This window comes from Hemicordylus capensis, chromosome 14 (assembly GCF_027244095.1).
Source record: "Hemicordylus capensis ecotype Gifberg chromosome 14, rHemCap1.1.pri, whole genome shotgun sequence".
NCBI lineage: Eukaryota > Metazoa > Chordata > Lepidosauria > Squamata > Cordylidae > Hemicordylus > Hemicordylus capensis.
The window spans coordinates 16,030,870-16,042,586 of NC_069670.1; the positions used below are offsets into that span (position 1 = coordinate 16,030,870).

General features: G+C 48.3%; 1 protein-coding gene across 1 annotated transcript; it reads left to right on the top strand.

Moving 5' to 3' along the window:
- The first annotated feature begins 2,780 nt into the window (after nt 1–2,780).
- LOC128336923 (chorion class B protein B.L1-like) lies at nt 2,781–3,587 on the top strand. Its single transcript, XM_053277236.1, has one exon. The coding sequence runs from the start codon at nt 2,796–2,798 to the stop codon at nt 3,312–3,314; it is 519 nt and encodes a 172-aa protein (XP_053133211.1). The 5' UTR covers nt 2,781–2,795; the 3' UTR covers nt 3,315–3,587.
- Nucleotides 3,588–11,717: the final 8,130 nt, after the last annotated feature.

Sequence of the window (11,717 nt, forward strand, 5' to 3'; positions counted from 1 at the left end):
TTTCATGCCCCAGATTCCATTTAGGATCATAAGAACATACAAAGAACTGACCTAAGGCCCATCTGGCCCACCAGATATCTTGAGAAGCCACACAACCAGGAGATGAAGGCATGTCCCCTCTACTTCTGGCCTCCCATACTTGGAGGCCTCCTGCCTCTGAGCCTGGATGTAGCCTCTGGTCTTAAAGACGAGTAGCCATTGATAGGCTTGTCCCCCGTGAATTTGCCAAATCCTGGCTTAAAGCTATCAAAGCTGGCGGCTATCCCAACATCCCATGGCAGAGAGTTCCACAGATTTCAGTTTATATTTGTGCATTATCTGGACTATGCATAGGCCACTTTCAACCAACCAATGTTCTTGAAGTGGTTTCCATAGGGAGAAGAGGGAGAAGATGGATCCCTCTCCCAAAGGGCTCTCCATCAAAGGAGCATTGGATGTTGTAAAAATCCCCGTTGTACAGTGAGGAGGAGGGACAGGGAGGAAGTCCCGCCCTGCCATATCACTCACCTGCATGCCTTCCTGCTCACACTTACAGTGGGGCTTGGCTGAAGAGCACAGAGCCCTACCCATGGTGGTGGGCACATCCATGAATGTGAGGGTGGATCGATCCAACCTCATCATCACAGCAGTGCCTATAATCACAGGTAGAGCCCTTCGCTTTTCAGTCAAACCCCTTCATAACAATGAGTGGTGGCGTGTGTGGATGATCGATGTAGCAGGGGTGGGATTTCCTCCCCCTTCACTCTGCTGTGGGGCTTTTGGCTTCAGTGGGGCTTTTGGATAACATCTGAAGGAAAACTCCCCAAACTACGGGCCACAAGAGGGCCTGAAGGAAGTTTCCTGTCCCCAAGGGGCTCACAGACTTGATGGTTTCCTGTCCCAAACAGGCTTACAATTGTAGAGGGACTGTAGAGGGACTCAACAGAAACATTTATCCCGACGTTTCCAGCAAATCCTTTGAGTTTTTGCTCAAAGAACTCAAAATGGTTTTGAAGCGACCAAAATGAATGTCAGTAGGGTAAACTCTCTTGAAAAAAGTAGAGGGGCCTAAAATGTCCCCTCTATATTCACCTCATCTTTTCCCAGCCTGTAGGCAGCAAAGATTTGGAGGAAATGTGTGAGAGAATTCTCCAAGGGTTATCCTCAGGAAGGACCCTGAAATCCCCTTTTAAAAAAATTTCAGCTTCTCCTTTCTTGAAATTCTCTTCTGAATTTCACCTCTGAACCAGTTCAGTTCCAACCTCAGCATTATCTCTGACCTGTCCAGTTCCAGCAAGAACACAAAAGATATCCAACACTCTCCTGAACTGCTGATGCAAGAATATCAAAGATTTTCATTCCCAGCCTCTGGGGGTTCACAGTCCCTGTTTCTTAACATCAAATAAACTGAACTGAGTTCAGGTCAGCAGATTAAAAAAGAAGAGAGAGATAGAAAAAATAAATGTGTGGAGAGGTGCTGGATGATTAGCGTTGCATTTAGACAACAACTTAATTCATCACCACAGCTATGCAGATGCACAGTAATTTTGGGACATGAAAGGAAGCCTGTCAACAGCCAAGTCTAAGGTTAGCTAGAATGATGGAGCATCCGAACCACAAGACAGGCGGGGAAAACTGTATAAAAGCTGTGCATTCCCTCTGTCCTTACATCAGCTTCATTCGACTCTCCTGTCTTCACTGCATCTTCTCAGAGAAGCCGGTAAGTCCATTTTCTTGGTGGTGTTTGGATAGAGTCTCGTTGACACAGAGCTTGGTGGATCTTCCACCTTGAGTCTTCTGTTCTTCAGAAAATGGAGCGGTTGACAGCTAGTCTAGGATTACTGTGCCACTGAATGCCAGGCACTGGGGAACAAAACCGGGAAGGGGCTATTTCCTCCGTGCCTGGCTCGTGGACTTCTCAATGCCAACATGATGGACAATGGCTGGAAACAGAAGGCTGAACTGGATGGGTTTTAGTCTGATCCAGCAGTTCTCTTGTGTTTCTTCCCAGAGGAACAATGGATGCTGCCTTATATTATATTGAAGGACCATTGGTCCTTCCTGCTCAGGACTGCCCAAACTGACTGGCAGCAGCTCTCCAAGGTTTCCGGCATGGGTCTCTCCCAGACTCACCTGCAAATGCTGCCAGAGAACCTTCTGCATGCAAAGCAGATGCTCTGCCATGAAGTTTACATTGGCTGGCACTGGTTCTCCAAGGTTTTAGGGGGGGATTTTCTCAGCCTCACCCGGTGGTGCTGCCAGGGATGGAAGCGTTCTGCATGCAAAGCAGATGTTATACCACTGATCTACAGCCCCATCCTCTTGCTCACGGCTGCTCAACCTGGTCCTCCTGCAGATGTTGGCCTACAACTCCCATAATTCCTGGCTGTGGGCCACTGTGGTTGGGGATTCTGGGAGCTATAGTCCAAAAACAGTGGGAGGGCCAAAGTTGAGCAGCCCTGCCCAAGCTCTTCACTTGGTGGATATATATGAGAGGAGTGTGTAGTGGTCAGAGGCCTAAATATGAGCAAGGGTGGAATCCTTGCTTGTGAAGACAATGCCACCAGAATTTGGCCAATCTAGCTTTGAAATTCCACAGGCTTTGGAGGTGGGAATACCTTCTTAATGCATGCAAGCCAGAGGAAATGAAGTGAAATGAAATTCTGAAAACCTCACCAGGTTTCACTGGTGGCATCTTGGCTCCTGCGATGGTCCGAGCAAAGTAACACGATCCACGACTGAGGCAGAGAGTATGAGTTCATTTCTGATGCCTTCTGTTCTGCCAATCTTACAGACTCACCTCCATCTTTCCAGCCATGGTTTCTAACTGCGGACCATCCTGCACCGTCCCATCCTGTGCTTCTACCCCAGTGGTCGGTTTCGGCTCTGCAGGGAATGGCTTAGGCTATGGCCTTGGTGGTCTTGGCTATGGCTGTGGCTTTGGTGGTCTTGGCTCTGCCTATGGCCTTGGTGGCCTTGGCTACGGAGGTCTGGGCTCTGGCTATGGAGCCGTCGAAACTTCTGGCAACCTGGGCACCCTGGCCGGAGTCATCCCTTCCCCCATCAACCAGATCCCCCCATCAGAGGTCGTGATCCAGCCACCCCCCGTTGTCGTGACCCTCCCAGGAGCCATCCTGTCCGCTAGCTGCGAGCCCGTCTCCGTGGGAGGAAACACTCCCTGTGCCATTCGGGGTTCCGGCATTTTAGGATCCGGTCTCTATGGCGGCCTGGGTTCTGGCTTGGGTTACGGAGCCTTTGGAAGTAGGGGTGGATATTACGGAAGGAGGTCTCTCCTGGGGCGCCGTGGGAGCGTCTGTGGGAACATCTGCGTATAAACCTCTTAATGCTGAAAAGAAGATCCCCATGAAAGCAGAAATGACCAGGAACGGACAGCCACCATCGAGTTTTGTGACGGAGCATCTAGACCCAGAGTGAGAAGAGCCATGAGGTTCCGGGACCATCCTCCCAGCCTCCAGCTCCTCTATTAACGTCCGCTACCCCTCTCTTGCCCCCCTTTTCCGCTTTGTTTCCTGAATGTCTCCTTTCCAAGAAGGAGCCCCACTCTCTTCTTGAGCTTGCCTCTATCATTTTCACAACCTTCATCTCCTACAATTGTTCCCTCCACTCCTTTTCAATAAAATCCATGCTGCACTCTAACACGAGTCTCTTGGTCTGCTTGAAACCCCCCGGCCCAATTTATGACCGTGTGGTGGGGGCTGTCTCCAGATCTCAGGGAGGGCTTTGGACTGAGAACACAGAACCACAGGTGGGAGGGCTCAGAGGCAAGTGTGGAGAGGAAGGGCACACAAGCTGAGGAGAGGACTTCTCCACCTCTATTCACTATCCCACTTCCAGGTGGGGAAAATGGGGACTCATTGGGGTGATGTGTCCACCCCACGTCTGTGTGTGGGGGAGGGGTGAATGTGTGTAAATGTGTGTTGGGGGTTAAATGGGGCAAAAGATGGGGTAGCAGCTAGCTTGCCCCCTTCCCACAGAATGCCCCTGTAAACATCTTTAGATGGCAGAATTCCAGATTATACTGGTCACAGGGAGGGAGGGAGGGAGGGAGTCCCCCTGCATCAGAACTCCTCTGTCTGCAGTAAACAAAGTGAAAAATAATTCTGCACATGCCCAGCAACAACTTCACCCATAAGAGGTTTTCTTTAAGGTTTATTTCCCTTTGCAGGGAAACAACTCTGCACATGTTCAGAGGCACTAAGTCTCAGGTGACAAGACGACAGGTTTATTAGCAGAAGGCGGCATCTCTAAACTCCAGGGAGAAGATGAACAAAACCACTTCAAAATGAATGCTGATGCGGGAAACCACCTTTTCTTGACTTTGTTCCTTCTTACGGCAGCAAATAGCCTGGATCCGTGGGTTTTAATTAAGCAGAAGCTCTCGCGTTAGCCCAAACTGGCTACTGTTCCTGTTCCTCAGAAGACTGAGTTCACTCAAATCCTCAGGTCAGGGCAGTTTTTAAATTAATTAAAACAGAATTACAATGCTAAACAATATAGATCCAGACACAAACAGCAAAACAAATTGCAGGCAGGAGTCTCTCCTAACCCTACCTAGAGATGCTGCCAGGGACTGAACCTTGAATTCCCAGCATGCAAAGCAGACGCTCTTCCACTGAGCTATGGCTCCACACCCTGTGAAAGCCTGCTTGACTGCTTGGAGGGCCCAACAGGAGATAGTACCAAGAGTTGCACTGGGTTATGCCCTTATAAAAGCCGATTAAATTGATACCCCTGAAGGGTCATGAGCTGTTATTTGGCATGGCTGTGGTGGGAGGTGGGGAGTGGGGAGTGGTGGCAGAGACCCACACATGATACAACAGAACACCATACTGCTACCCCACTGGTTGAACCACAGTGAAATGTCCATAATCATCAGTGTTATTTGACCAGTGGGGGACGTCTCGTTTCACCTGTGGACTGTTGGACGTCTAAAATCTTTGCCCGTTGCATGTCTGCCTCCTATACAACTCCAAAGGGGACCTGGGACTTTCTGGGGAAGAGAAGATATCAGCTACCAACAATAGTGTCATCTTCTCCCAGTGCAAATGGGTGTCTCATTCCAAGCACTCCCAAGAGATCCCCAGCTATAAGGAGACTACCTTCTAACCAATGGTCCCACTGATGAAACATCACCCCCTTGGTCTGGGCTCTCTGCCAGCAACCTGCCTAGCCAAGAGATGCTTATCTTTGGAAGCTGTAACACTTTACTGGCTGCTTGCTTTGTTTCCCCTCTCCTCACTGTGAATGGTCACTAACTTTTCCTGTCTCTGCTGCTTACCCTGTGAAGGTCTGTATCCTTTTTCTCTCTCCCAGAGAGAGCTGGTTTTGTTAAAAAGGCAGGTGGCACCCACTCCCCAGTATGGAACTCATTCTAGTAAGCCACAATACATTATCGTGAACTTTATTCTCAGAACCACATTTCTACAAAAGTGATTGCAGAAAGAGTGTGTGTGTGTGTGTGTGTGTGTGTGTGTGTGTGTGTGTAGAGTCATGGTGGAGATGAATCTGAAACACAATTTCGGAAGAAAGCTAAGGTTCCCTTGGCAAGTATCCTGTTTCCCAGAATAGCCAACCTTCAGGAAACCCACAAGAAGGGTGTTGAAGGCAGTAGCAATCCCTTGCTATTTGCCCATTCCCTACACAGCAACTTCTGCTCAGAGGTAGACTACCCCTGTGGCAGGAGGTTTCATTTATCTGCCACAGGTAACCATTCCTAGACTCCCCCTCCATAGAAAAGTCTCGCTGTGTTGGTCTTACCTGCTGCTCCTCTGAGAAGAAGTCGAGAGGGAGAGTTTGTCAGGGGAAGCTGTAGAGATCTCTCTCAGAGCACTTTAATACCATTTTGGCCCAAAACGGTAGTAGTTACAAGACACCCCCATGATGCCTGAGGGATGAATCAGCCTGCCAAGACATTTTTGTGGGTTCATCATAACACCAGTTAACTTTATTGTGCCACCTGCCAGGAACATAATCAACAGCTCATGCTACAACTTAATACCTCATGGGTGTATCCAGCCCTCTTTTCCTCTTCATCTCCATGATCTCTTTTTCTCTTACTATTTCCTGGAATGATTTAGATATTCATTGAACACAAGGCTGCAAATTTTGGCATGCCAGCTCTTTGTTGGACTACAACTCCCATCATCCTTAATGATTGGCCACTGTGGTGTGGATGATGACTGTTGTAGTCCAACAAGCACTGGAGGGCATATAATGCCCCACCACATCCAGTGGCAGTCCAAGACCTTTGCTGCAGCATTCCCGGTAACCGGGATTTCCAAATGTTCTGGCCTACAGCTCCCATCATTCCCAGCCCAAGCACACTGTCCCTGGGAATGATGGGAGTTGTAGTCCACAGCATCGGGGAGTCCTTGGTACAGGGAACACTGCTAGTCATCCATCCAATGCAGAAAAGGTGAACCCTGCTCAGCAGAGAGGACAATTCATGCTCATTTCTAGGGATCTGCAAATCGATTTGGGTACAAAACAATTTGTACCCGAATCTACCTGTTTGTGGTGATTTTTGGACAAAACAAATTGCCCCTGTGCTAGCTGGCCAGATTTGGGTTAAAAACACCACCCAGATTTCGGACCCGAAAGATTTGTCGATTCAGACCTCCATTTTGTGGCGATCCCTCTTGCTGTCTCCATTTTGTGTCAGGTAATTCTTTTTAAAAATCCCACCCTCCCAAGCTTCAGATTGGTGACTTACAGTGTGCAACGACCGCCTGGAGATTCCCCCCTGATTTCAGATTGGCTAATTTCCATTCAAATCTTGTGTTGCCAGGGGTGACTGACCCCATATTGGCTAGGGGAAGAGTCAAAGAAGGGACAAGGGTTTGAAGGAGGGGTTTTAAAATGTATTTAAGGAGGCAGGCAGCCACCATTTAGTTCCTGCTTTCCTGATTGAGGAAAAGAGAAGAGAATTTTTTTCACCCCCTTGCTGCTGCTGAGAGAATCACTGCCTGCGCCTGCTCTCTGTGCAAATCGATTTGGGTACAAACCGATGTGTACCCGAATCTAGCTGTTTTGGGAGATGTGTGGAGAAAACAAATAACCTCTGTGCTAGCTGGCCAGATTTGGACCCAAAACAAATTGGGGTTATTCGATTCAAGTACAAATTGATTTGAAAAAACCGATCCTACTCATTACCACAAGGACTGCTATGGTTCACCTGAAGCAGGGCACAAAATGGCACCCCCCTCATATATGCATCCTCTTCCCCCTTTTATTTTATAGGAACATAGGAAGCTGCCTTATACTGAGTCAGACTAGTGGTCCATCTAGCTCAGTAAATCCATCTTGCTCATTATTGCCTAAACAGATTGGCCCTATCTTGAGGATTATACCAAAAAAAAGAACCCCAAATAGAAACTCATAATCAAGAAATATGGATAAATTGGATCCTATGATACCACAATTTATTCAGTTATAAACATTAAATAATGTCACTATCAGGATACTGATCCCAATCACAAATAAAATACCTATCAAATAGATGCACTCAAAAGCCATATATAAATACATAAACAAAGTTTCTTTGAAATAAATTGCCACCAAGTGTTGAAAGATATTTGAATGCTATCACAGAACCTTCACGGAAACCTTCTTGCTCATTGAAAAACCATAGGGAAAGTGGGCTATGCCTTCCTGCCCTGGATGGTGTGCTTCCTGGAAGCATCTGATTGGCCACTGTGGAAAGGAAGATGCTAGACAAGAAATGGAGCTTTGATTCAAAGATGGAGCTTTGGCTTTGATTCAAAGATGGAGCTTTGGCTTGATTCAAAGGATCTTCACATGCTCCCCGTAAAGCAGGGCTACACAACTTTGGCCATCCTGCCATTGTTGGAAGACAATTCCCATGATTCCCTTCCACAGTGGCCACTTGACTCCCTTAAGACAGTCACAACCCCTTCTGCTTCTGTGGGGGTAAAGTGTGCCATCAAGTCAATTTCGACTCCTGGCATCCACAAAGCCCTGTGGTTTTCTTTGGAAGAATACAGGAGGGTTTTACCATTGCCTCCTCCTGCGCAGTATGAGATGATGCCTTGCAGCATTTTTCTATATCGCTGCTGCCCAATATAGGAGCAGCAGGGATTCCAACCTGCAACCTTCTGCTTGTTACTCAAGCATGTCCCTGCTGCCCCACTTAAGGTAGCTGGTGTCTAAAACCGTCACCGTGCTCAGGGAACATAGGGGCACCAGGAATATACTGCAACATTTGTTGTGGGTCCGTGTGTGTGTGTGTGTGTGTGTGTAGTGTGAGAATGGGAATTTGGTTTATTCCTCTGCAGGTATTTACTCATCTCTGGAATTTCTGGCTTGATGATTCATTCTCTTATTTGCATCTCAAAGACACCACATTTTGTGTGCCCTGAAGTTTTACCCTGTACAAATATTTGCTGTTTGGATGGTTTGTTGTTGTCAAGCTAATTTTAAAAGATCAGAGCCCAGATTAAGAGAAGTAATGCTCTTAATTACCATACAAGCTAGAAACTGGTCCTACCCTCAACCTTGAACGGATGGCACTGATTTCCCAAACCAGCCCATCAGCAGCCCTGGATGATGACTATACAGACAACAAGCCCCAGAGGGGCAAAATGACACTATTGCAGCCCGATCTTTCTCTCTGACAGCTTAGCAGTCAATGGCATCTTTTTGCTAATGGCCCCTAGTTCTTTCAGGTCAGGAGGAGGTGGTGGGGCTGTGGCATGATGAGAGAGCATCTGTGTTGCCCACAGAAAGTTCCATTTTCAATCTCCGGGTATGACTGGGAAAGACTCCTGCCTGAAACTTTGGCAAAATCACTACCAATCAATATAGAAAATCCAGAGCTAGATGGACCAATGATCCATCCAGCTCAGCCTTCAGTAAAAGACAGATTCTCATAAGGGGATGGGGCTGTAGCTCAGTGAAAGAGAATCTGCTTTGCATGCAGAAGGTCCCCGGTTCAAGCCCTGGCAGCTCTCCCCCTGCTAAGCAGAAGAGAGATGCCATTTTAAGAACGTGCCCCCTGGCCTACTGAGGATTCTCATACTGGGTGTCAGAAGAAGACCTGAAGATGGATCTCTGTCCCAAAGACCTCCTAATCTGAAGAGAAACTCAAGGGAAACACCAAGAATATCCACTGAGGGCAAGGATGCCAGGCTGGGCTGAAGAGGGACAGTTGCTCTCCCCCTTACTAAGCGGAAGAGACTTACCCCCTCATTTATTTATTTATTTATTTTAATTATTTAATATTTATTTTTAAGCGTCTCTTGCTTTTAACCATGGGGATTGGGGAAATACTCACCTCCTTTAGTTGAGGGGTATGACTAGGAGCCCAGATGCGCAGAAACCCATTTTCTTTGGGGGCAGATAATTGCACCTGGAGCGAAATAAAGTGATGAATGAGGTACTGCAAGCTGGGACAGAAGGCCTGATGGGATAATGCACCCTTTGGGGTCCGAGCCCATTTCTTGTTGCTGTGCAGGTTGACCATTTGGGAGGCAGGAAACCCAAATGCTTGACACCCAGCAGGAAGTGGAAAACATCAAAGCGTCAGCTTGGCCACAAATTGCTTGTCTCCTCACACCATTGAGCACTGCTGACTTCATGATCTGCCTGTTAAGAATTAGACTGTTCAGCTAACAACCTGCATTAAGGATTCTGTCCTCTATTACACCCACATCCTCGGAGCATCAAAGCTACCTTGCATGTATCCCCTTGAGGAGCTTAGAATCTTTTACCCAGGTGGCTGTCTAAGCCCAAGGGGACCACCTCCCATATGATATCGCTATTCCCATCTGGCAGCAGTCACAGTTCCATCATTAAAATAAATAAATTTAAATTCCGACTTCATATTGTGCAACTCTTTGATTTCCCTACCGAGGACTGTCGCATGAGAATAAAGCTCAGTTAGCACATCGGCCTGGAAGGCACACAGGAAGATGGTTTTCTTCAGACATCTGCTCAAGTGTGTTAATAACAGGGTGGGGGGTGCATTTGTTTCAAGGGTGAAGCGAAACCCAGCCAAATAGGGATGTGCGGTTCGGTCCGGATCCGGACCGGTTCGTCCCGAACCGGTCCGGATCCGGCGGCTCGATCCCGGACCGTATCGGGCCCTTCCGGGACCGAGCCGGACCGAATTCGAGCCGGTTCGGTACCGAACCGGCTCGGGTTTCCCTAACCGGTTCGGGAATGAAATTGAGTCTCTGAGTGTCTCTTTAAAGTTCCAAGTGTGTCCTCCATTTTGTGTCTCCTTCCCAAAACTTTTGCTCCTCCTTGCATCCATTTTGTGATGCTATTTCCAGGCATTGTATTGGCTGCGCTATTGATCCTTGATTGGCCAGAATGAGTCCTTTGGTCTGGTAGGCTGCTTGGCTGTTGCACTGTTGAGAGCTGGCACCCTGTTGGCCGTGGGGGGAGTGCAAAGGTGGGGGCTCCCAAAGGAGGGAATTTCAAACCTATATAAACCCAAGCCTCTTCTCTGGAAACTTCTCTTGGCTGCAGTTGTGGGATCATCTCTGAGACCTGCTTGCCCTTTGCTGGCTGCTCTGGTGTCTCTGTGAGTCCTGACTGTGTCCTGTGTCTCTCTGTGTGTGCTCTAATCCTTTGTCCACCTGCCCTTTGTGACTCTCTGTGTGTCTCCTCTCTCTGTCTGTCTCTTGTCTGTATACTGTGTGTTACTTCACTTTACTTTCTTCTTAATTTCCCCCAATTTTCCCTGTTCCTTGTCTGTCTGCTTTTCTCCCCCCCTCCCCCCCCCCTTTCCCTTCTCATCCTTTGGGCCTACCCTCCCCCTCCCCCACTCCCACCCACTGCATCCTCATTGCTTTAAAACTTCTTCCATTAATTATTGCTCTTTGTCCTGCCTTGTTTTTGTCCAACTTTTTGATTTTCACATTGCATTGCATTGGTTTCATTTATATATTGCTTGCTGGTTTTGCTTAAATTGTACCATTTTGTTTGTTTCTGCTGACTGCTGCTGCCCTGCAAGTTGGTTCCCTGAATCCCTCCCCCCCACCCCCAGAGGATTCTGTTGTTGTTTCTTGTTGTCCCATATAATCAGTTTTGGTTCCCTGCTCCCAACTTGCCCCTCCAAGTCCAACCACACCCCACCCCAACCCCACCCCATCCAGCCTTCTCCCAAGTTTGCTGCTGCCAAACAGAGTCCAGTTTTCTTTGCTTGCAGTTCCACTTAATCATTTGCTATTATTAATTTGCAGCAATTGTGGTTTCATTGTCTCTGTTCACTTAGTGGCCCCCCTCAGAGTCTGTGTTTGGTTCCCCCTCCCCACCACCCCACCCCCAAGTTTTTTCTGCTGGTTAGAGTCTTTCTTTTCATTTTTTTTAAAACTTCTGGCTTGTGTTCTCTTGATATATATTGCTTTATATATTTTGCTACCCTCCTCCTCCTCCTCCCCCCCCTGCCTGCCCCCCCACCCTCCCTCCTCCCAGACCCTAGCCCAGGCCCAGCTCCTCCCCCAACCACCCTATCCAGCCTAATCGCTGCTGCTGCCCGAGTTGTTCCAGTTTCTCCTTTGCTGTTTGTTGTTGCCCCCTCCCCTTCCCCCCAACACCCCTCTGCCACACACTAGCCCCCAACCACACACACCCTCTCTGCTCCCCCACCCCACCTCTTTTTCTCCTTGCCCCTGACTCTCTCCACTTACCCCAGGCCCCCTGCCACACACTAGCCCCCAACCACACACACCCTCTCTGCTCCCCCCACCCCA